Here is a 26854-nt window from a genome sequence, read left to right on the forward strand (position 1 = left end):
GTTTAGATTCCATCAACAGTGGGTTGCTGTTCCCTCCTCCCTTCCATCCTCGCCAGCATCTGTAGCTTTTTTTAACTAGGGTGACCTGAAATCTCATTGTGGCTTTAATTTGCATTTCCTGATAGTGAACCCAAACATTTTTTTCATGTGTTGGTCATTTGGATTCTATCCTGTCAGAAATGTCTGCTCATGTCCTTTGTCCATTTCTTGAGTGTTTTGTTGAGTTTTGTGAATTCTCTATAGATCCTGGATATTACGCCTCGCTTAGTTGCAAAGTTTGCAAATATATTTTCAATTTCTGTTAGCTGCCTCTTCGCTTTGTTGACAGTTTCCTTTGTGGTCCAGGGGCCTCACAGTTCGATGTAATTTCATTTGCTTGTTTTTATTCTGATTGCCTGAGCTTCTGGGGTCTTTCCCAAGAAGTTTTTGGCAACATCTATTTTCTGCAGAGTGTCTCAAATAGCTCCCTCTAGTCATCTGATAGTAACCTGTCATCGATCTAGATCCTTGATTCCTTTAGAGTTGATTTTTAAATAAGAGGTGTAAGAGAGGGATCTTGTTTCATCCCTCTCTACACATAAACCCAGTTTTCCCACCACCATTTGTTGATGAGACTACTAACAGCCTATTGGCACTCATAAGATACTTTGGTCAAGTTGTAGGACATAAAATCAACATACAGCAATCAACAGCCTTTGTGTACACCAACAATGCCCTAACAGACAAAACCTCTGAGATCAGTCCCATTCATAATAGCTGCAAAAAATTTAAATACCCCTGGATAAATTTAATCAAGGATGGAAGGGTTCTCTATGATGAAGAAACCTAAGACACCAAGTGAGAGAGGAACCTTCCATTTTTATGGATCAATAGGATTAACATGATGAAAATGCCCATATCACTGAAGGTAATTGACAGATTTGGTGTTTTCCCAATTAAAATACCTAGGACCTTCTCAGATCTAGAACAAAAAGGTTGTCAAAATCCCTAGGGAAACATAAGAGAAGCCAAATGAGCTAAAGCAATCTTCAACTTAACAAAAACACAGTGACAAGCATCTCCATTCCGGGCTTTAAGACACACTACAGGACAGTTTTAATCCAAACAGCCTGTTACCGGCACAAAAACAGACCTTAAGATCAAGGGAACAGTTTAGAAATTCCAGAGATGAACTCGCAGCTCTACAGTCAGCTAATTTTTGAAAATGAAACTGAAATCAGTCCAGGGACAGTCTCTTCATCCAATACTGGTGGGAAAATTGGATCCACATGAAAGAAAATTTGTATCTAACTTCACACTGATCTTCTAGCAACCCTGAGAGGACTCAAATCTATCCTATACTTTGATAGCAGTGTTCTGTTATCCTTGTTAACATCATAAAACTTTCGTGGCACTTCAGTTTCCCTAGGAACAGTTCCCCCTTCAAAGTACTCACGTTTCTACCTGGTAGAGTGCATCCAATGTGAAAAATACCAATGTTGCAGTACATGATTAGTACCAGTAGGTGGCGGCCTGTGACCATTAGATACCTCATCAAGAAATTCACTGAATTCCCAAGTTTTAGATCAAGACTTTTAGGAAGCATTTATATTCACTTCTGCTTTAATTATTTAATGGACTTGTCATAAGTCTATTTTAACAGGCCAACTACCGACACTAGAGGCCCCAAGTGTATTGGATTCCAGCATTCAAGTATGTCTACTTTCCCTTCATTTGCAGAATAGCAGGTTTTTATGTCCATGAGCCAATGGCACCTTGAAAATAGACTAGAAGTTCTCTTTTCCAGAAAATTTAAAGTGATATACTACTGGTAATTCTGCTGTGTTCAGGAGAGCCTAAACTGCATCTTTCTCTTATGTATTCTAAGGGGGCACCATTTAGGAAGTGCTTTGAAATCCTTTGGGAGACAAAGGAAGTCCAGTAACACTGACGTGGTAAAACATGGATTCTGGAGCCAGGAGGTCTGGATCTGATCCAGGCTGTGCCTCATCTAGAAAAATGACAGCATTGCACATGAAAGGTGGCCTGGAGAATTATTTTTAATATATTTTTATTCTGAATCTTGGATTAGGTGGTACAATTTCATATAGACTGGGATTCCCACCCCTGTCAGATTTTCCCCATTTTACTACAAATGGTGTAGTCCTTCATAAGGAGTCATAATTCTATCAGTGTCTTATTTAAGTGTACCCCGACATTGTTGGTACAATGTCAGACAGTCCAGCATCCCACTGTCTACACAAGTCCAACAGTTTCATTGGGAATCCACCTTTCGGCAGGATGCAGGGATGCATGTTCCATTATACCCCCATGTCCGTATGATAGACCCCAGTACTCCATCACTATTCATTACTGTGAGAAGCCATGGAGAATTATTTTTAACAGATGGTATCTTTAGAATCTTTACAAAAAAGGGGAGGTGGCGCCATGTCATGCAGTAGTCTGCCTGTGGTACCAGCATCCCATGTCTTGGCTGCTTCCCTTCGCACCCAGCTCCCTGCTTGTGGCCCAGGAAATCAGCAGAGGATGGCCCAAAAGCATTGGGACCCTGCACCCACTTGGGAAGCCCAGAAGACGCTCCTGGCTTCAGATGGGCCCAGCTCCAACCATTGCAGCCACTTAGGGAGTGAACCAGCAGATGGACGGTCTGTCAGTTTTCTGTAGCTCTGCCTGTTAAATGTTTTAAAAGAGTTACTTATTTTTTTTTTTTAATGTATCTGGAAGGTAGAAAGAGCCTGATCTGCTGGTTCATTCCCTAGATGTCCTCAGAAGCTAGGGCTGGCCCAGGACCAAGCCAGGATCTCCTCCTGGGTCTCCCCCACGGATGTCAAGGGCACAGCAATGGGGACCATCACCTGCTCCGTTCTCAGGTTCACTCACAGGAAGCTGGCTCACCTGTGGAGCGGGCTGGACTCAAACTGGAGCTCCAACAGGGGCTGCAGATGACATAAGCAGCAGCTTACCGTGCTGTACCACGGAGCCTGTCCCAGAATAAACATCTTCAGAGGAAAGACACTGTGCTTTTCATACATACATAGAGTAAAAACTCAAAGTAACATACATAACTGAGACTCAGAAAAGCAACAGAAAAGTCACATTTGCATAAACTCCAGGCTAGGCCTCAAAGTTCCACTGTCTAGGATTTCCTTCCGGCATGGCCTTTCCCATCCCCAGGAAGCACCACCACACACCACCCTGTCTTCGTGCTCTGCGTCACCTTGATTTCCCTCATCGCTGGGTCATTCAGAGGCTGGCATGATCAAACGTAAGGATCCTTTCAAAGCAGCATTGCAAATCCGGGCAGGATCGGAGAGTACTGTGAAAGGGGAGTGGGCCAAGGGGTGGGACCAGCACAAGGAGACTTTAGAACAGGAAGCACAGGGCCACCTCCACACACTGTCCACACTCAGGCTGGCTGTGCCACAAAAGATCTAATTTAACCCTGAGCAGTCCCAGAAATGCACTGAATTACACGATTTCCCCCACAGGTGGTGCTGACCCACAGATGCCATGGGCCTGCAGAGAACATGGGAGGAGGAGCCTGTCCTACCTGTTCCATCTGCTTATGCTTGGGTGCAGCTGTCACACTTGTGCCCAGGACCTAGTGGACCTGAAGTGTGACAGCTTGCTCCAGAGCCGGAGCGTACCACACTGATGACAGGCCCTGGGATTTACTTCTCCAATTCCTCCAGCACTGTTTCCATGGGTAACTAATTGTTCCCCAAAGCAGGGCTGCCCTTCCATGGTCCGGCAGGCACGGATTATGCAGTGCCTAGACAATGTGGCCCTTGTTCACCAACCAGGGAGCTGGGAAATGGGGCTGGCATGGTGGCACAATGGCTTCAGCCACCCTACCTGTGACACTGGCATCCCATAACACAGTGTCTGAGTCCTAGCCAGGACTGCTAGTGGGGCCTGGGAAGGCAGCACGCGATGGCCCAAGTACTTAGACGTCTGTCACCCAGCGGGCAGCTACAGATGGTGTTCGATTCCTGCTTTCAGACTGGTCCAGACCTGGTGGTTACAGCCAGCTGGGGAGTACACCACTAGATGGCAAATCTGTCTCCCACTCTGCCTTCCAAATAAATAGATTTTTAAAAACCATACACAGCATCTGAAACTGCAAAGTTGAAACACTCGGTGGCAGAAACTGTGAGCATGCCAGCTTTAAAATTTTCACATTCTCTGAAAAATCAGTAACTACCAGAATTAAGGAAGGTTTTACATGGACTGTGTCGAGTGGTTCACCAGCACCTTTGTGAGTTCACAGCAGTGGCCTCACCTCAAGGCACACAAGCAATACAAAATCTTTGCCCTAGTCCTGGCAGCCTGGAAACCAGATCCGCTTGGAGATGCTCCCCCAGCTAGCTGACAAGCTCGGGAATGTTTATCAAGGGGGGGTTCTAGAGCAGGCACTTTATTCTGGGCACAATCTTGTCAGTGTGTGGATATGAACGATGGCTAGACAAATGCAAATAGGTGGTTGGCATATCTTATAACATACTTGCATTTTAGCTACATTTAAAAAAAAACAGATTTAAGACACCTCATGGCAGTAGCTGTTCCTATCTTAAATGTGTGCTTGAAGCCCAGTAAGTATTTAAAAAGAAAGCAATTCAGTTCTCACAATGAGGAAGGTGGCAGGACTTCCGTAGGAGCAGAGGCATAGGGCCCCAGGCTGCAAAGCCAGGCCACCTGGGCCCAGAGACATCACCTCCGGGTCCAGGTTTCTGTTGACCAGCAGCACAGCAGCTGGAGTGATGCAGGCAAGAGGTCAGGGTTAATCATGGGAATGCCATCTGCACACACAACCTTGGGAAGAACTGTTTATTTTCACCAAGTACCTCTGGGGCTTCAGAACAGGTGATCTCTAAGTCTAGTTCCAAAGCCTTTATTTTGGCAGTAGCTCCTTCTAGGCTCACAATTCGCATGTGCACCCTGCAATGGTGGGGTTTGGTGTACTGATAGAGTCGCCGCTTGGGACACCTGCATTCCATACCAGAGTCCCAGATAGCCTAGGCTCTGGATTCTTGCTAAGGGGAACCGTGGGACAGCAGGCATGCCCACCCCTGCCCTCTGCAGGAGACCTAGACCGAGTGCCAGGAGCCTGACTGCTGCTGGGTCCAGGGGAACTGCTGCAGGCATTCAGGAAGGAAACCAGCAGATGAAGTTTCTCTCACCCTCGCTCAAATGAAACAAGGTGGAATTTGGGACTTCCAGAAGATACAAGTGGAGTGTACACTGAGCACCTGTCGCTTTGCCTTTTGGAGCTCCCTATCACTCTTCACTGGACTGTTCATCTGCCAATGTAAGGACAACATTTTCCTAAGTTCCCTGAACTGTTCTTGAAACTCATCAAACCCAAGGAGGCTGGAGAGGCAGAGGGCACGAGGCTCTGGCTTGTGGTGGGCACCTCGTATGCTGGCAATGTTGTGAGATGGAGTCCTTTCACTTCTGCACGCTGATGTCACTCTAGGTAGAGCTGTAATAACAGGATGCTCTCTGCTGTGCAGAAACCGAGAAGCTCCTGTGCAACTGGTATCAGAAGTGTTTAGAGAGAGTGTAGAAGACCAGTGTCATGCTGCTCTGATTGCTACACACCTAACGGAATTTGAGGCAAGCACAGCAAAAGAACAGTGGCTTTCTCCAGCAGTGTTCCGGAAGCCTGGGTCCCTCCAGGTACCTCAACAGCCCAAGCGGCTGTTCTCCTAGCCCATGCCCCCAGTACCTGGGATGTTGCTGAATTTACATGCAGGAGGTTAAAATAATAGAAGAATGATTAGCCACATCCTCAGAACAAGTGATTTCCCACCATATTGGAGATTAGTTTGGAGAATTAATCACTTACTGGATATGTGCTAGCTAGAAACAGTGTAACAATGACATGAGACCTGTTTTTTTTTTTTCAAATTTCACATGCTGAACCTTTTATCCCTACAGCATATATTTAGGCACTGATCTAAATAAATAGTATGTACTTTCTGACATGCATTTGTCCACTTTTACATTTAAAAATGTTTCCAAAAACCTCAGTCGAAGCCAACTGATGCAATATTCTAAAAATCCCCCCCTTTAGAAGATTTCATATTTACAATGAAATTCCTATTTATAATGGCATACATTGACCTAAATTTCTCCTGCTATAGAAAAATATTTGAATATCATTTTAAAAACCTATCTAATCCCATTTGACCGTCAAAGTCACTGGTTTGTCTGATTCACAGGCACTACATGTTTGACCAACACAGGATCTGGTTACGGACAGAATAAAATATAAATGGAAGTAGACTTTACTACTACAAAGGGGTTTTCTTAACTCTGTGCAATCCGTAACCCCACTGTCAGGGTTACAAAAGAATATGTACAAAGCACCTATGCACAAATATCAGAAAGAGCCCAATCAAAAAACGGTCCAAGGACCTGTGAAGATTCACTGACAGTGCAATGAAAATCACTCCTAAGCACGGCAAAGATGCTGAAGCTCCTTAGAAGGCAGGGAGAGGCACAGCCAACACACCCTGTCTCATTTGATATCAACAGGTGCAAGACCTGAGTCCATCCAGCGATAGAAGGGACAGAGTGAAGAGGCATTTGCAGCCCTGCCAGTATGAGTACAAACATTTAAAATACTTGGGGGTCGCTGTAGAGTGCATATTCAAAGTGTATACGCTTTTACCCCAGTTTTGTTGGCTCTAAGAATCTCACCTGCAGGGACATGCCTAAGATGCTCACTGCAGCCTTAAACATAGCAAGGGGATCAGGATGGGAGGAGCAGCCTCATCAAAGCATTTGCAGCCACTTCAAAGTCACCATCTTCCAATTATAAGACAACGCAGATTGAAAAATGTATCCTGGTACGTTAAAATGTGAACCATGGCTCATGGTCATTGCCATCAATGCTGAGATGACCCTAAATTCAGAGATGCTGAAATGATAATAATTTTAAAAAGCCAAGTGTGCCCTAGAATGACATGGAACCAGAGTTTTAAATATCTGCTTCTTAGCAATGATTCATGTAACTACCCAGTAAAAATTCGAAAGACCAGAGTACAATAAAAACCTGTCAAGATGTACACATAGCTTTAGAACACAGCTCAGTCGCAGGTACAGCATAGGCTGCGTTCTGTTCTAATTCTTCAGAAAGACTAAATGAGGGTACTTTAGAAAGTCCAGGAAAGCAGTTACAATGAAAATATTGGCTTACTTCAAAACAAACATTTTGAAGTCCAGGCATGCTCACACACATTTTTCATTAACTTGTTTGAAAACTTCTTGCGGATCAATTTCAAGATTTTGTGTTTTACCACAAAGAACTTACCCTTTAAATTCTACTTTAAAAAAAATTAGAAAGTGTGCTGCACAAACTGTCAATACATTTTTAAAAATTTCACAGGAAAAGCTTTGCCTGGTGGCAGGCAACAGTAACACTAACCCTTCAGCTAACCTCCCCGTCCTTGCAATACCCAACCACAAGCAACTACTTCTGTGTTCCCAGTGAGCCATATGGGGTAAGACCACTTCCCACTCCTGCTGCAGTGGACAGGGCCAGTGCTGGATTCCAGCCACAGTCTTGACCCCAGAGCCCATCCATGCTCCAACACAGGGCTACTATCATGGCCACCTGTCACCTTCTGAATTGCTTTTATTCTTTGTTATATATTTATTTTTTTGTGGCATTTCACTTTGTTTTCTTTTTCTTGCAACATGGGTTTCAAGTCATTTCTAAGCCATGAAAGCTAATTAAGAAACTTGAAAGATGTATTCTAGTCCTATTAACTTAATGCAATTCCTTTCTACAGTACATCTTCCCTGATTTACCACCATGGGAATACATGAATGACCATTTTCATTTTAGAAACATCCGTGGTTTGTCTGGCTTACTCCAAGCAAGCATTATATACCAACCTCTATCAAGCACTGCCTTGGAATGAGACAGATTTGAGCAGCCAGTGCAAACCTCAACAGACAGCAAACAGCTGGCAAGACTGGGGTCAGCCTCCCCTCCCAAGCCAGGCCTAGAGGATAAAACTGGGAGCTTAGTCTGTCTGAGTGTGCACATTTGACTGAAGGTTTAACCCCTGATCTAAAACTTGAAAGGAGAACTTGTTCAAATACTTTTCCATTTCTTCCTGTTTCCACCCCTTCTGGTTCAAACCCTTCCTTTTAAGATGACATAAAGGTTGGCCTAAAACTTTGATCTTTTACCTTCAACTGTTTCTACTTTGTCAACAACCTCTAACACCCTTTACTTTAAAAGCCATTAGAAATGAAATGGACTGTAGAAAAAAAAATGAAGTATCAGGAAATATAAATTCTAGATTTCCGTGCCATGGATCAGAAAGTTAGATGTTTCTCTTTGGGTCTTTTATATTTTCAGGAGAAATGCAATGAGAATTAATGACAGGCACTGATTTGGAGATAAACCAGGGACCAGATGTTTGCACAGTGCTCGTCTTCCCTTCCCTACACGCATGATGAACATGAACTTGAAGATACTGGAGAGAAATATCAGGCTCCAGAGAAGGGGAAAGGCACCTGCTCCCAAAGGTGTCCTGCCCCAAGTGGGAACAGGGTCCCGGCTCACCTGAGTCCTTCATGGGGCAGAGGGCGCACTGCATGCCCCAGGCCTCCCCGTACAAGCAACAGCACTCCGTGTACGTCGTCTGTTTGCCCACAAGAGGCCGGCTACACACATACTCCTCGCTTAGATGCTCCCAGCACAGGTCTTGGTAGACATCAGTTTCTTCAATTTGTTCTAAAAGGGAAGACATGGTTTCATGAGGGTTCACTCTGCTACTCCTGTTTCATCAACACTGTGCAAGAAGCCAGTGAGTCTCAAAGTTTCCATCGTAACTTCTAAAAAGTGATTTTTGAGTCTAAGTTTGAATCCAGCTTGGGCTTTCTTCAGGCCTCTGTCACCTCCACCCAGGTGCCATCCTATCAGCTGAAATCCTAGCTGCCCCATCCCCTTCCAATTAAATCCTGCCCTCTGTGGCTTCCCAGCATTATGTGAAATGCGCCCACTTCCGCGCCTGTCATTTCCATTCTCCTGTCACCTCATGCCATTTCTTTCTTTATAAGCTTTTGGATTTGTACTTTCTCACCCGCTTCATCAGCCGTAACCCTGGACTAACAACATTTCATCCTAGAGGCTTCAGTTTCAACTTTTTCTCCATTTTCAATGGACTTCATCCACCGGCATCTCCTGATTGATGCCGGACGATACCACGTGGCACCTAGCTCCATGGAGAGGGTCCTCTACCAGCTGTTGACCTCCACCTCCTGTCCCCCTCCCTCAGGTGAGGCCCCTACTCTATTTGGAAACCCTGATTCTCTTTCCTTGAACTTACATATTTCTCAGCTGCCTCTAGAGGTTAACAGCTCTGCTGTATGCTCAGCTACTCCACAGTCTTATTCACTTACTTACTATGCTCCGGATGTTACATTTTCTACAGACTGCTAATATGCATCTCATTTATGTTCTCAGTTATTTCAAAATATCCATAGGATCTTTAATTCTCTATTCCCATTTCCTACTCTAATTTCAGTCAAAATGTGAGAGTTGCATATCACACCCACACCTACCATTAGATTCAGTTGGTCGTATGCATCTTTTTTCTGAAGCATCCAAGACCAATGGATGGGTACAGAAGCAATTATAGGAGCCTTCTGTATTAATACACTGGCCATCAATACAGCTGTTGGGGTCTTGACATTCATCCATATCTTAAGAGAAAAAAAATTTTTACTAAAGAAAATCCAGCAATCCTTTGAAACCTCATACACTTAATACTGCTAAATTTAGTTCAGACTCCAGAGGCTGCCACATTTTAATTAACTACCATCCTCATCCAAAAGAGAACAGTTCTGACTATAAAAATACTAAGTTCTGCTGATTAGAAAAAAAACTGCTGCTGCTGAAGACATTAAATATGGAAAGAAAACATCTATGAACAGGATATGCTTAGAATTTTAAGATAAAATGCTTCTTTGTGGTACTTTAAAAATTATTTCCTTTTGCTATGGGTTTCTGCCTAGTGTATATGGTTTTCTGCTTAAGCACTGGGTCTGTGTCAGTATTTAAAAATGACTTTCACTTGCATGGTATGAGTGACGAAGCAGGAGGTTCCACAGACCAAAAGAACACTTCAGTCATAGCAGTGACCTGAATTATAATTCCACATTGAAGATTAACTCTTTGAAACCTGTTCAAATAGCAGGATGAATTTTTTTTTAAATTTCTCAAATCTCGTTCATGATAGAGAAACATAAAATATTCACACATCTTTTAAACACATGATTTAGAGGCAACGAAATTGTTCTAACAACAGGGCATCACTTATTTTTTCCATCTGTATATTTTCACAGCACACCATAGTATATCCTCCCAAAACTTACCAAAGCATTGCAACTTGACAGGATCATAGTATGTTCCTTGCTTACAGTAGCACTCATAGCCAGGCTGAGTGTTCAAGCAGAAACCATTTTTGCAGATTTCTTGTCCAAAAAGTAGGCATTCATCTGCATCTGTTGGGGGGCGAGGGAGTGGGAAACATTGAGAAAGACAAGGTAGCTTCAATCTTTTCAGGTAGAAGAACCACCTAAGCAACACTGGACTTCAAGTGAGATGTTACAGCATTATTTCAAACAATATCAAAGATAGAGCAGGGTAAAATTTTTCTAGAGAGGCCTGAGAGAGAACAAAAACATATTAGATGCAGTCTGTGATACTTAGGGGAGTAATCGTCAAACATGATCCGAGATGGTGTGTTTGCAAATAGTTTCTAAAGTATTTCATCAAATACAAGGATTCCACAGTGGCATCAACAATATCTTCTCTGACACAGTGACAGTTCCCAAGAATTCTGCAGAGTCTGATGGGTGACTTCTTCCCTGGTGACACAGGTGAACCAATGGAAGCCCACGAGGATAAGAGGGCTGCCTGACTCATACCTCCCCAGAATTAAGGAAAATAGGAACACCAATTGTGTATGCCTGAAAGGATTCAATGTCTTCACTGTACAGGACTCAGTCTATGCTCTGACACAAGTAGTTACTCCAATAGCATTTATTGCTATCCCTAGCATCAGTGCTAGCATTTTAGAACCAATGTTGCTCAACCCTCATTTTTGAAATCATGTCTGCACAGTTGACTTGCTCAGGGTTAAACAGATGGAAAACAGCAAGCCGATCACAGAACATAAGGTTGTTTGGATCGGAATCCAGCCTCTTCCAACCATTTACAATGCTGTTAAGACAGGCCGAGGAGGAATTTATTTTTAAGCAAGAGAAAGGGTGACTTATGTTGAAATTAGGGCTCTGTTCCAACTTATGAAGTGAGACTTGACTAAATCCCTGCAAATGCAAAAATATAGCGTGACACTCCTCAACTTGAAAACCATCCAACACATATCAACCAAGTAATCCTGTTATTTAACTGAACTCACTCATACATAGATTTTCAAAACACAAATGGAACTTCAATCCAGCTACTGAGCTACTGGAAATTATTCACACACTGGTTTTGAAAAAATGCATGGCCCTTATTTTTATAGACTGTTTTCCAGTCATTTAAGCAGGTTTCAACATTAAGCTATATATTAATAAAGTTTATTTTGGCTATAAAAGGCCATAATATCCCAATTGTGGCAATCTCAAAATTGAGTGGTTGGTGAGGACATCTTTATACATGTGGATATTTACTGAAATCAAGAAGCTGCATTTTTTTTGAATTATCAATTGACATTAATGGGATGCTCAACATATCTACATTGTTTTTCCTTTCCATTCCTCATAACATTGGTATCCATCCTAAAAAGAAAAAAATCTAGAATCATAGTTTGGTGATGACCGTAAGACAAACATGACGGTCAAGTTTATATGGTCCTAACTTGGGAATTTCTTCTCTATGTTGACTACATCTACTATCATAATACCTACAGAGTACAGAATTTTGTGTTATGTACTATTAACATCTAACATAATTTAATCCTCTTGCTAACTCTTGAGAGGAACATAAAGGAATTCCCCACATTTGGCAGCCTAACCAGCACTGTATCTGAAGGCCTGGCTTCACGGGAGCCCGCAGGAGCCTTCGTTCAACTGGCAGAACCGTGAGCTCAATTTCCATGGCTCCAATGAACTTCTATGAAGCACAGGCCCTGCCCCCATTTGCAATTCACACACACACACATTGCCAATTTGATTCTGACCTTTATAGTTGTCACCTCCAAGGTCGTAAGAGGATTCTCCAGCAGGAACAAAACCTTTCCCTCTAGGACACATTTCTGTAAACTCGGCTGATTTCAGGAAACACAAAAGCACAAAACAAAACAAATTAAAAATAGAAGAAAAAAAAGAATCAACGTTTCATGAAGGCATATTTTGGATCCAGTAACTTTACAGAAATCTAGACAAGTGCAACATAGTCTCTAATGACCTCTTAAATTTACTTCAAACAATTTAAATCCTTACAAATCCATTTACATTTTATTTACCCAGGTTTTACTTGATGTTATGTTGCCACTTCTGTGATGCCTGAGTTTTTAACAGTTTAGGAAGGACATGTTATGCAAAATCTTAGCATACACAAACTGTCACCCACAGACCATCCTGGGTCCTAGCAGCAAACAAGATTGATTTTCACTGAAAACCAGAATGCAACTGAATTATTTTTCTGCCAAAATATCACATGGAAGCTGACTATAGCATGGCACGTTGTTGTGATGAACAGAAGTTGAACACTCTAAGGTGGCATACAGGTTTGAGCCTCCACCCCTGAATGAAACTCACAGTAAGGGAACCTCAGTGCAAGTTGGGCACAGCAGTAGGCCATCATGTGGGGGTTCAATGCAATCGTTAAAACAATAACATATCCAGGCCAAAGCAGCTGTGAATACATGCCCTCGCTGTTTCTCACCTGTCCCCACGACGGGGCAGGGGAAGATCTCACAGTTATCTCCCCATCCGGCACCCGAGGTGCAGCAACATTCTTCCTTGGTGACGTTGGGGGCCAGGACGTTATCACAGAGACTGGCGTCATTGAGATTATAGTAGCATTCTTTCTTTTCTTCCCTGGGTGGATCCACGTGCAACTCTAGACAGAGTGGAGAAAGTAAGATGCACATTGATGGCACTCATCAGATGGGTAGACATGTGGGTGTGCCCACGGTACCTCCTGGCCACAAAACTTCTTTGTACCTGTAGGACTGGACTCTTCCATGTAAAGATATGACTGCACTTGAATCCTGAATTTTGCTAGATTTCTAACACACCCCAAGGGCGTAAATCTGTCAAAACGATTTCCTTTTACGTTAACCAATTACTTTATTCTTTTGAATTTGGCTGTGAATAGTTTCCATATCTGCCTACTTGCCAGACATAGACCATTCTTTACTGAGATATAACACCTACTTAAATCAATGAAAAAATGTTCCCTAATACTGGACCAGAGATCTCGGTCTAAGCCTTAAATGGTTACTGGAATCAACTGTGCCCGTAATCCTCTCTGAATGGTACATAACACAAGAAAAGAACCGGGAAAATACTACAATAACAGGAACCTATAAAATAGCCTTTCATCACCGAAAAACTAAGTTGTTTAAAATGTGTGACTTTGGATGAAAAAATCAGAGCCAGCTATGTACTAGGGTAGAATTTCAAGCCATGGAACTAGTCCCAGTTCAGGTATGTGCAGAAGAAAATAATTCTAATGACTCAGTTTAGCTCCCTGTGAGAAAACACAGGTGGCATTAACAAGTACAATGATGAGAAGAGAGCCCACCTGCTTTGAGATGATGAGGAAAGCCATTGAACTCAATCAGGTTGGGAGTCCTGAAACAAGTATGTGCCTTTTAAAGAAACACACAGTACTTTGTGACTACAAAGGAAAAATGGTCTAATCCTTTCTCTGCCACATGCTGTGAGTTTAGATGACTGTAGTAATCCAGTTAGAACACATCGATAGCTCTTTGTTTTACATTCTATGAAATAACAAGGTTACTATTGCCACCAAAATTACTTGCATTAATCCTAAGGAAATATCATCTTTAGAACTCAACAGCTTCTGGATACTAACACCCAAAGAACCCAGGGAGCCCAGGGGGAAAACGTTTGCCACAGAAGGTCAGACTTCAGTGTGAACAGTGTCAACACCCAATAGCCTACTTCTCAAGTTAGGGATATTGACTGAGACATTTTCATAAACAACTTTCTATATATTGATTTTGGCAAGGCCTACTTAACTAGCAAGACTTGACAGATATACGAAACAGTAAAATCGTTTTAAAAATACATTCACAAATGCTACCAGAAAAGCTACTGCCCTTTTTTCCTCTTAATGACATTAAAAAACAAAATAGAGAACAGGCCTGTGAAGTGTAACTGCATTTTTATGCATAGCCTGTATATCCACACATGTGATGTGTGTAACACACACACACCTTGGAACAATGGAGTATCAATGAAAATATATGCCTCACACATTTCGTTCTGGACAAATCCCAGCTCATTTTGCCTTTGACAAATTTCAATATAGCCTGTAAGTTACTGTTAGTAGCTGATGACAAATTCAAAATTAGAAGTATCCGGGGGAAAATACTGATTTCTGTGCAGCAGTTTACAAAGTGGTTTTGAATGATTTTTCTCATGAAATGCAGTCATACTTGCCCCCAACTTTTCTGGCCCAATCAACTTCAGGTATGCAGAGGAGGATCCTTGCTTTGCCTAGTCCAGTGGAAGGGATTTTAGGTGATTCAAGGTCATCTTAAACATGGCAGCATTTGGGAAAGCTAAGAGTACATGTTTTAAATCAGTAAGTCAATCATGACTCTTACAGAAAATTCTATAAATGCCCTACACAAAATTGTTCATGAATTGTCAGCCTCTTATTAATTCTGTTCAATTATTTTATTCAACTGGCCTAAAAATTTACCTATATTTGGATGCATTTAAAAATACAAATCAAGGGCCCGGCGAGATAGTATAGCTGCTAAAGTCCTTGCCTTGAACACGTCGGGATCCCATATGGGCATCGGTTCTACTTCCCATGCAGCTCCCTGCCTGTGGCCTGGGAAAGCAGTCAAGGACGGCCCAAAGCCTTGGGACCCTGCACCCACTTGGGAGACCTGGAGGAAGCTCCTGGCTCCTGGCTTTTAATTGACTCATCTCCAGCTGTTGCGGCCACCTGGGGAGTGAATCATCTGATGAAATATCTTCCTCTGTCTCTTCTCCTTTGTGTATCTGCCTTTACAATAAACAAATAAATAAATCTTAAAAAAAATACAAATTGAGAAAGCAAATCAGGTTTACTTTGTGCTAAAAGAGGGATCACTAATGTTTTTCTCCATAATAAAGTTATACATTTATCATGCTGTTTATTACAAAATGGAATGCTAGATAGTGGGCCTCAATGAAGATCGTCACAGTCACAGATGATCAAACCACAGGTTTCTGTCTTGAAACCTGTGAAGACACCACACACGCACAGGCAAACGCACGCGCGCGCGCACACACACACACACACACACACAGTATGAGGCTCCCTTATCCAAACTCACATCCTGGAAAGTAAAAAATAAGATTATCTTTGCTTTTAATTGTGTTACTTGGGTTTCACATTGGGTGTTAAAAGGGATGCTCTGAGTTCCTAAGTCATCTGAAAGCTCAACGTTTACACAGCTGAGATGGAGGGTTAGACAGGCTCTCACTATTGTCTGGGAAAAGATGTGAATTCTTTCCACAAAACTGGCCCCTAAAGGTCATTCTGGGAACAACGACAACATTCTCTCCACAACCTTAAAATAGTGATCCTCCTCAAGCTTTTCATGCACTGGAGTAAAACTCCGATCAACAAAGGTAGACAGCTGGACGCACAGATGAATGGGAAACTGATCCTAATTTATTGCAAGACTGAGTTGAAGTCACTGTGCAAGGGATTGAAGGTTCCTCTGGGAAAATAATGTTGAAAGACTGAATCAGAGGTGACAGAAAGTGCCATGCACTTTCTTTTCCCTCAGGAAGTTATAGGAGGAAGGTCAGCCACACTCAAGCCCTTCGGGCACAAACTTTAAGACACATATCGCTTCTCTGCCCATGTTGTCAGGTTTGAAGGAACCTTCACAGGAACAACTCTGAGTTCATGGGGGCAGGGGACAGAGCACCCTCACTCCAGAGAAGACAACAGGTGGGTTTCCTGTCCAATGCCCATTGCTTTCCTCTAGCCCCCTGTGTGGGACACAGCGTCGCAGCTGGTATGATCTGTTCTACCTTGTCTTCCCTTCCCCCTTTTTTTTCCATTTGAGATACTAAGCATAGTTGACAGTTATGGCAGTTGTGTGTGTGTGTCGGGGGGGAACGGGTGCCACATACAGTAGTACCCCAAACAGTTCATGGGGGAAAAAGTTGATGTTATGGCACAGTAGGTTAAGCCACTGCATGTGGTGTTAGCATCCCACATTAGAACACTGGTTCAAGCCCCAGCTGCCCCCATTTTGATCCAGTTCCTCGCTAATGCACCTGGAAGACAGTGAAGGAGTCCAAATAGTTGGACCCCTCCCACCCCTGTGCAGACTGGGATGGGGTTTCTGGCTTCTGGCATTGGCCTGGCCCAGTCTTGGTGGTCGCTGCCATTTGATGAGTAAACCAGAGGATGGAAGATTCTTGTTCTCTCTACCCTCCTCATCCTTATTTCTTCTCTCACCATGCTTTTTAAATATATAACATGCCTCTCCTTGCCACTCTTTTTAGAACAGCTTGTGGGGGCTGGCATTGTGATATATCTGATAAAGCCACATTTGCAATGCTGTCATCCCATATGGGCACCGGTTCATGTCCACTATTCCACTTCCAGTCCAGCCGCCTTTTAATGGCATGAGAAAAGCAGAAGGTAGCCAAAGTGCCTAGGCCCCTCCATTTACATGGGAGACCTGGGAGAGCCAGCTTTGCCTTGGTACACTCCCAGCAGCTGTGGCCATGTAGGGAGTGAACAATGGACAAAGAGTTCTCTCTCTCTCCCTGACTCCATCTTTTTTAAAAAAGAAAATTTATGGAAAATAGAATGAAAGCTTACCTTGTTACAAAAAATTTAAATTCATGCACAGCGTTTTCATAGTTTCTTAAACTTTTAAAGACACCCACAAAGAGTTACTTAGCTTTTCTTCTAGGTTTCTTGCTCTAGAACTTGGAAAATGAGATTTTGTTTTCTTTTCTAAAAACGAGGAGGAAGCCATCAGTGAGTTTCAGAAAATAAGCACTGGTGATGGGGGTGGGCTGGCTCTGTTCTCCCTTAGACGCAGGCTACATTGCCCCGGTGGGAGTCTGGAATGTGGAGCTCAGGAGCAAACACTTTAAAAGATGATGCTTCCATATCATTTCTGTTCTTATACAGGTGGGTCAGGTAAGGAGTCAGGCCAGCAAGTGACCATGAGCTGTCCACAGAGGCTAAGCTAAGCAACTGAGAGAAGGTGGCTGCAGAAGTGATACCTAAACCAAACTTCAGACAGGTCAGTGTTTTCAAAAAAGCTAGCAAAGTGCAAGGTGGGTGATAAAATGCATGGGATACAACAGTATTAAGTCTGTGTAGGCAGAGCAGCACAGAGTGAGTGACAGGTGGTCTGTAAGTAAGGGCAAAAAAGAGCAGACCCAAGGCACACGTCAGGAGGCCTGACCATGGGCAGAGGACGGGCAGCAGGGCATCCACAGATGCCCTGGGACTGGACTGAGGGGATATTCCTGACGTCAGTGCTGGAGTTCACTGCACTGTCATTCTTGGTAAGGAGCTAAGAACCTTCATTTGAAAGACATCTTGCAAAAATTTGCCAGAAGGACTGAATTTTTTTGTTGTTTCTCATGAAGAACTTTGAAGGGAAGAAGGGAGTAAGGGGTGGGAATAGGCTGGAGAGAAAGTGGGAAGAGAAAGAAGGAAAGTGAGTAGAAATAGGAGAGAGGGGGTGCTTGGAAGGAAAATCAGGCATTGCTGAGCAAGAAAAACGTGAGAGAAGCACAGCTGAACAGAGTGAGCACAAGAAATTCTGTAAGAAACGGAAAGGATGGCGGGGCCTCCAGAGAAGACCATGTGAACAGGCTCAATTTGGAATGACACCCAGAACACACATCAGCAAACACAGGGAAACGGACAAAGCAGTCCTTCGGGTCTAATTTATAGCCAATTCCATGATCCAGATGGCATGTCCAACACAACAGCGTGGTGTATCCCGGGCTATTCAGAACCTCAGATGTTTTTATATATGTAATTTGCATCTGTTAATTTGACAGACTGATATTGCATTGCAATACAGATATCTCTGTATCCAAAACTTGGATAACACGTTATTTACCACACACAGCAAGCAGAACATCTTATAAAACCAACATTCACCTCTTGGTAATAAGTTCTTCTGTCATCTTTGGATGTAGGAAGAAATCTGACTGTTGTTTCTGTAAACAAATGAGCATGTTTTCCCTATCCTACCTCCATTTATGCTATAGATCCACTACAAATACACAGTAAGACCTCAGGAGTTCTACATCATTTTACAATGTTTGCATTCTAAATACTTTGGCCTCCTTTTTTTCCCACTAAAGGTATTTATTTTGTTCAAACTATTTTTTTGAAATAATTTTTCTATGTTAACTTATTTTACAGGTTAACTACTTAAAAAAAAAAACTTTGCCAAGTATAATGGTTGACTGATGTTATACATGGTTTCCTGCCTGTTGGAAAAATGCACACAAGCCCACAACCCAGAGCGAGCCTCTGTTGGATGAGAACAAGCCACACTGGATCCACAAGGACGCACTGCACAGCGGGTGCCCTGACAGTGGAGAAGGGCTCCTGCTTTTTTGCTTCTCTAGTACCTCAGCCATAGCAAGCAGGGAGCTATTTCCTACACAGAGGTGTGAACAGACATTATCTCACTTCACCACACCCCACTCTATACCTCTGATCAAACAGTGAGCTACTTTTGCTGCACAGCGCTAGGTAAGAATCCCTAACTTGGGCTATGGGAAGGACACAGCTTCAAAAGTGGAAAGGCAGTTCCACTCAGTGGCTGCTGAGCATCTGCTGTGAGTCAGGTTCTGCACAAAGCAGGGAACTGGGTGACAGAACTCAAGGAGGAAGCTGACTGAGCTTGTTACAACACTGCAAAGAACCAAACACCGAGAGCGGAGAGGCAGGAGCTGGCAGTTCCAACTGTGGGGTTTTGAGAAGAGTTGAACAAACTTCACAAAGCTTGGGGATGATTTCAGGGTAGAATGTTTCCAAGGAGGAGCACAGAGGTAGAAGAGTGAGGAGCCACAGCTCCGGGCAAGCATGACTGCCAAGGGGCAGTGAGCAGGGGACTCAGTCCTGAATATAGTGTGAGGAGTGTTAGCGATGAAGCTAAAAATATGGGGGACATTACGAGCTCAGTGCAAGGGAACCTGGGAAAATGAAATTCAAACATGTTTAGTGCGAAATTTTGGAGACCCCTGCATGAGAGTTTTTTTTTTTTTTACAAATGCATTTTATGAAAAACCATGCCTAGATCTCCAAATTTTATTACACTGAATTACCTTGCCCTTTGATTTCATCTGTTTTACATGAACCCTCTGAAGTCCCTTTATATAAAGGGGTCTGGTTACTAATGGATTTGGACTTTATGCTAGAGTCAATGAAAAATAGTTGAAAGATTGAAGAAAAACCATATCTGTGTTCTGAAAACACAAACTCTGGTTGCAATGTGGAATGGGAACTGAAAGGAGGGATGATTGAGTGTGCTTCATTATTTCTGTTTTCTTACAGAACACTTACATCGATTAGATCTATATCTTTTTCATTATATTCTTTTAATTTTACTTTGTTTTATGAATAAGATTCAGGTCCTTCCACAATCTCCACTGCACACCAATCAAGAAGAGAACAGCATTTTGTGGGTAAGATTTGAAGGTTGCAGTTGCGAAGACTACATATGTAGTGCTCCCTTTAGTGTGCCCAAACCTTTTACTGAGCAATTATCACAGGCACCAAGGAAATAGAAGTGTAAGACCATAGTTCAAATCCATACCCTCTTCAATGTGATGTGTGGCCTAGTTTGAACATTTTTTAGTTCTCTCTCTCTCAGATGCTTTAGGCAATGTGCAGCAATGTAAACTAATGGCCATAGACTTAGGCAGTGAAAGCATTAGATAAGACCTTAAAAAAGGCAAATTAATAGTTTAGAAATAAAAAGTCTAGAGAAAAAAAATGGTCTACAGACCAGCTGGGATAGCACCCTGCTGGAAGCATACCTGTGTGCCAGGAAGCCTCCTCACCAGCTCTCTGACAATTCCAGGGAGGAAACCTATTAATTCACGGGGGCAAGCACTCGCTGACTTGGTCAAGTCAGTTACTGAACATCTCCCTGGACACAGACCTGAAATCCCACTGCTTCCCCAGTTCCGTCAATCAGATTTTGTACTCAGAATGTGGATTGTCCTGTGAAAATGGTATAGCTGAGAACAACGTATGTTCTACGTTACAAGTTCATTCTCCTAGTAACTTTTCAAACCAGGATGAAGCTCTAAGCTGTTATGATAATATCAACTCTATAACTAGATTAATTTGAGTCTTAACACTTCCAAGTAAATCTGACAAAAGCTATGTATTATAAGAGCAAATTCTTTGAAATGGGATAAGATACTGATCTCTATTTAACCAACTGGTTTGGGTTAAGTCATGTTCTCTTCACCTCTAGAGAAAAATCCTGGTTGATGCCCATGGCAGGGAGCCATTCCAGAGAGCCAGCTATTCCTGGGTGGGTCCACATACTTTGCTCCTGAAAGTTGAGCAGCATGCCAACCAAAACTCAGTGATATTTATTCTCAAACATTCTGTGCTAGTGTATTTATTATTGCACTTATTGAACTCATCTGACTCATATGCACACCAATAAATATGAATGTGTGTCTAAGAGCTGTTTATAGAGCGAGATAAAAAGTTCAGAAAGCCTAACATTGGTTTAGTAAAAAGAATATGATTGAATTAATTGTGAATGAGAAACCATACCTACTGGGAAATCTGAAGAAAGATTTTTGCCATCATTTGCTTTCTAAAAGCCTTTATATTTCTACTTTCTTTAGTCATATAGAGAACATGTAATAGATAATAGATGAGCTTTATAGGAGACAAGCACCCCGGAATAGTTAGAGCTGTATCTCTACTCAGAGAAAGTCCTTGGTCCTTTTTCAAAGAGTGGTAAATGAATGTACAATTTAATATTTTAACTTTCACATGAAATATTTTAAGGATGTGCTATCTATGACTTCCAATTTTAAGCCACCTTCTTCAAATGACTGACCATCCCTGGCTCTGATAAATTCAGCCAGAAGGATTTCACTGCAGTTTTTACAGCTAAAATCTCTCAGGACATTGCTAGAGAGCTATCTAAGACTCCATAAGATCAGTCAACATTTGCCAACAGCTGTACAGATTGCAGCGGGGAGAAGTCAAAACTGCTGAGGATTATACAAATTAATGAGTTCAGCTAGTTACTGGCTGGGTCAGATCATCCCGATACCAACCAAGGGAAACTTGGGCAGGTCAGGTATGACAGTACCTCCTCTAATTCATGGAAAAACAGAATTCAAAGATGAGATTGAGTACACAAATTCTGAAATCCATGACTTTTTTTTTATAATACCCATTTCTACAAACTTTCTGAAGTCCCTTCACATTTAGCAGAAGCCAGAGAACTATGGGGAAAATACTCATAAGTCTAGAAGTTTATGGATTAGCTATCTTAAGGTGTATGAGAAAGTATCTGTTCATTTGTAGTTAAGCATGTTGGCAGTATTGAAAAATGATGTTCTTTCTACAGGCAGAGTAAGAGTTTTAGGAACTCTTGACTACAAAAGCTTCCTAGAAGAAAAGACAGGGACTAAGACAAGAAGGCGGCAACACAGGTTATACAAAATCGGGCAATGCATGCGATGAGGCATAAGACCTAGAAGGAGTTTCCATAATGTTCTCCAAAGCTGTACAGTGAACTTCATACAATGAACTTAGTCAAGTTCAGCAACAATGGGTCAAATTATCTCATGACCTTACTTAGGCATTAGTGATCTCTAAAACAGGAATGAGCAGACTTTAAGATCCTAAACACAGCTCTTAAACAAAGCTATGTGTACTAGATAAGTAAATCTTTTCTAAAATGTTTGCCTATTTGAAAGAGTGAGAACAGACACACACTGATCTCCCATTCGCTGGTTCATTCCCCAGATGCCTGCAGCCAAGGCTGGGTCAGGAGCTCAGCCAGCCAGGTATTCATGCCATCAATCACTGTCTTGCAAGAAGCTGGATGAAAATACAGAGCGGCAGGGATTCGAACCATGTATTCCAGTCATCAAAGGATGAAAAATAAAGACAGACTGCTTCTATGTCTGGGATATTTTTTCTTGTATGTTTCCATTAATAAATGACTTAACACTTAGAATTTCATTTAAAATTTCTACAACTCTGAGCTAAAGGTAAGAACCCAATTTCAACACTGAGATACCTAAGAGTAGATCACTAGGAATTGGTGACTAGACCAGACATCTGATTCTTCAATTCGGAATCTTACAGAATGTTTGGAAAATAAAGTGAAAAATTTTCCATGAAGTCTAAAGATTATCTTTTTATATGATCTCACCTTCCCTTTCTGAGTATGAAAACTAGAAAGCCTTGGGCTTTTCCTTTCCCCCTTAACACCATATTATACACATTTATTTTTAGCATGATTGCCTAATCTTCATATAGACCACTTAATGACTATATTTTATGATACATAAGTTAATTCACAACACTCTGGGCGAGATGCTATTTTATATAAAAAAAGGACAAGCAAAATGAGACAGTAGCCACTGAGTATCAGGCTCGGTTCTGTAGGGTTCTGTCACTTTTGCGCAATGAAGGTGGAAACCTTTTCCTTATGAACACTGTTTCCCCATCTCAGACAATGGTTTTGAATAACTGCTCATTTAGTTCTTTACTCCCTGCCTTTCTCATTTAATAATTGCAAAAAAAAAATCAGGATTTTCTACATTTTATTCCCTATGACTTACAAAGACAGTTATTTTACCAGATTAAATGTACCCAGTAGAGGAAAAATGCCAGGTACCATAGAGGCATGTGTAAAATTTACTAGGTAAGAAAAAAAATGCCTAGGTGACATTGAATTGGGCTCTTAAAGGGCAATTTGGTCTTTTGCTTTCCTAAAGTTACAATCAAGTTCTAGTACCATGCACACAAACCAAATGGGGAGGTCTGGAAGTGGATCACTTTATCTGGAATACTGTCAGCTCTCCAGTTCGTGTGGTGACAGCACGGCCTAAATAAAATTTTACACAAATGCAAGCGCAGCCACTCTCTGGCCAAAATCTGGAAAAACACCTTAAGAATTCCAAGTGGAAGTCTTTGTAGATCCTGAGAGGCCTATATGTTGTTTTTAATTTAGAGAAGTGTCAAGATAACATTTCTCCAAGGGCCAGGAAAGGAGGATTATGCAATGTAATGAGATGATGTAGTTTTAAACCCTGAGCTGATACCATCTGAACCTAAAGCAGTTCTCAACATTCTCCTCGTTGTAGAAGCTTCATCCTGCTTGGTGTGTCTGTTAGAAAAACACTAGAAACCACTTGGTCCAAACAGTTATCACCTGCATCCTAAGAACACTGAAAAGGCAGTTGTGGCAAGACATCTGGCTGTTTCTCCCCTCATTTCCATAGTGTTCAGTCCACACCTGGTGGGCACAGTCCTGGGAGCAGCCCTCCATCCCCGACACAATGCCCCTGGGGCCAACTTACCTTCGGAGGCCCGTCTGCGGCACTGCCCGGTCATGGGGCTGTATTCCTGGTTTTCATCAGCGCACACGCACAGGAAGGACCCTTCCACATTCTCACAGAAGGCTTCGCCACACACACCACTGAGCAGCTCACATTCGTTCACATCTGGAAAAAGGAGCACAGATCAAGTGAGCTGCATGCCTCATTCTTGACAGCTCTGTTTTACCAGCCATGCCCAGGCTAGGAGTGCCTGCTGCAAGTCATTTGCTCCCCAGTGGGCTATAACACCCCTCTGTTCTTTCACGGAAGGCTCTATGGAAGGACCCTGAAAATACAAGGCAAAAGAATGAAATCCCACTCCTAGTGTTAAGGAACATCCTAAAATTGTACTATGTGCATGGTATGTACTCTTTAACCATCTACCTACATCTTTCCTGATTTTGAACATAACAAAGTCTTAAATGCTCCAACACTAACTCATGTCTTAATCCCGTAACAGTCAAAAGCATTGGCATTTCATCTAATGCAGAATTTTAAGTGTATTAAAAGAAACTTTAAAAGCCTACCTCAATATCTGAAAATAATCCTCTAGAAGCCCAAGTGTACATAAAATCAACAGAATTCTGGTTGTGTATATTTTAAGAAATAAAGGAAAAACATTACAAAAAAGTGTCATCAGGCTACATTAATCATTCATGCAAACCAAACTGCCCAGTAACAAATCAGTAATGTCACTCTTTTCAAATTCTATTGATGACCCACAGTGTAATTTCTGCCTTACTAAATGTCTTCCCTTTGTACTTAAATATAATTAAAACAGTCATGAAATCACACGAATGAGCATGTTTTATTTATGGCTAGCACACACCAATAGAGGAAGGCTAGCTTTATATGTGTGCCTAATTGTACTTTCAAGGTTTCTTTCTAAGAAATTTCATCAAGGAGCACACAGTTCAGCAAAGCACCTGAGCTGATCTCCAAAATGCTCATGAATCTTATGCATTAAACATGTGCAAACATCAGCTCAAGAGCACACGCTGAGATGATTTACAGCAAGTTAAAAGTTGGAGCAATTATCCAACTCATGCAGGAAAAGGAATCCTATTTCCTACTGCTATATTGAGTTAATTGGACAAAAAGTTTATATATTCTGACTTACTTGGATAATCATCCAGTTTTCCATTGCACTTTGTATATAAATCCAATGAAATGGATTTTACTTATGAAAAGATATTGTAAAATAAAGCAACACAGAACTGGATTGTTTAATCAACACAGATGGTCACAATTCAGACAAGGAAAAAGGACTTTAGAAATTTGCCAGTTCACCTTTATCCATTTTATGTAAATGTCAATTGAAATCTTGTACTTTCCAACCTGTGTGTTTTATATGGCTACTGGGATCTCTTTCATCTTTCTGCATTCATCCAACCCAGAGGCATTTTCTAGCTTGTGTGTATGGACCAGATCTGTAAGGCCCATAGATCCCATAGGTACAGGAACTATGCTGGTGAGTCTGGTGAAGCTCAGAGTCAGATCAGGAAAAGTAATTATACAATCTTTTGTTGAGTTCCAGGAGTAAGAAAGCACCGTGCTTTATGAAAGCATAGGTGTGGAGCGCAAGTATAGCAGTGAGTTAGGGACATGATATTTGAGCGAAACCTGAAGGATGAATTGGTGATAATTAGACATGTACACAAGCAGGGTCTAAGCAGAGGAAACATCTGTTCCATACAACATTCTAGTGTGGTGAAGTGCCTATAAAAAGTACTGTTAACATTTTTGAATGATGAAAGAGAACATGATTGTAATTACTCCTTCTCCATGGGTGATGTTTTGTGTGCCAAACTTAAATATAAATAAGCATTAACTATTGGTTCTGCATATTCATCTGGCTGGTTAGAAATGGAACAGTGAATAAGAAAGAGCATAGGTGTGTGCAGTCAGCAGTTCAACATCTGATATTGCAACAGTTCATCGTTAAAATCGACCAAGCACCTACTACAAGCCAATCATGGTGTTCGCCAAGAGGAAAGATGGGATGTTTTTAACCACATGGAGGTCCTGACCTGGTAAGGGTGGGCTGCAGGTGCTGACTGTGATCGATTCATTCTGGAAGAAAGTGCCGTTCTATAATGGAGCTATAGAGGAGGAGCGGGAGGCAAGCTCAACCTGAGGCACAGATGGTGTCTGGAGGACATGACACCTAGTGTTTGACAATAAGCGAGATGCATCCAAGCTCAGGGAACGGGAGGCTGGAATGTACTTCCAGCAGAAGGAGCAAATGGCAGACAAATAACGACTTAATGATTGCAGCAATCATAAGATGTTGCTAGAGGTAAAGCAGAGGGAGGAAGGAGTGAAACTATGAAGTAGGCGACAAATGACACTACCTGTTTAGTCAATATGCTAGGCTAATGTCAAACAGCTCTTACCATTCATAGTTTGATGAGAAGGATACCAAAGGAGATGCTGGTACTACAGATTTTACCTTCTTAGCCGTATGATTAAATATGTGTTCCTGGATATTTATACATGCTTTTGGCTAGCTGAAACTTGTGGCACAAAAACTACATGAATTTTATGTTAGAGCAAACATGATATCTGACTTTTTGGGATTGGCTCATTTCCCTTAGCATAATGGTCTCTAATTTGGCCCATTTGGCCACAAAGTATTGTATTTCATTTTTTTTAATAGCCTAGTAGTATTCCATAGTATAGATGCCAACTAAATTGTATCAAAAAATAAAAAAAAAATTTAAACTACGTGAATGTTTGGTAAATAATGTTTTGTGATTGTGAATTAAGTGAGCTTCATAATTAGTCCTATAAAAGCAGTTATTGTTCAAGTAATATTATTACTAATGAGATGTAGATTTGGCTCTTAGTGTATTTAGTATGGACAGCAAATGATCTCATTCATGCCATAACTGCAGAATGACCAATCAAATGCTCTCTTTATGTAGTAGAAGCTATATTTGATTAATAAGAAAAGAGATTCGTTATGAAACTCTCAATTTTCTTTCTTCTCGTTTCCACTTAACTGCTTTTGTTGCAAATGTGCCTCATAATA

The 26854-nt window shown here is 41.8% G+C and overlaps 1 protein-coding gene across 6 annotated transcripts in view; it reads right to left on the minus strand.

The window, feature by feature from the left end:
- LTBP1 (latent transforming growth factor beta binding protein 1) overlaps window positions 1–26854 on the minus strand; it is a 388845-nt gene that overhangs the window by 21667 nt on the left and 340324 nt on the right. For 5 of the 6 annotated variants that reach the window (XM_058668099.1, XM_058668098.1, XM_004582724.3 and 2 more), the window contains 6 exons: window positions 23803–23946; window positions 12920–13096; window positions 12213–12299; window positions 10399–10527; window positions 9586–9726; window positions 8585–8755 (listed from right to left, as the gene is read on the minus strand). In XM_058668099.1, coding sequence (XP_058524082.1) covers window positions 8585–8755; window positions 9586–9726; window positions 10399–10527; window positions 12213–12299; window positions 12920–13096; window positions 23803–23946 — 849 coding nt within the window. The remainder of the gene's footprint in view (window positions 1–8584; window positions 8756–9585; window positions 9727–10398; window positions 10528–12212; window positions 12300–12919; window positions 13097–23802; window positions 23947–26854) is intronic. The other variant, XM_058668100.1, reaches the window with a different exon arrangement.

Source organism: Ochotona princeps, chromosome 8 (assembly GCF_030435755.1).
Source record: "Ochotona princeps isolate mOchPri1 chromosome 8, mOchPri1.hap1, whole genome shotgun sequence".
NCBI lineage: Eukaryota > Metazoa > Chordata > Mammalia > Lagomorpha > Ochotonidae > Ochotona > Ochotona princeps.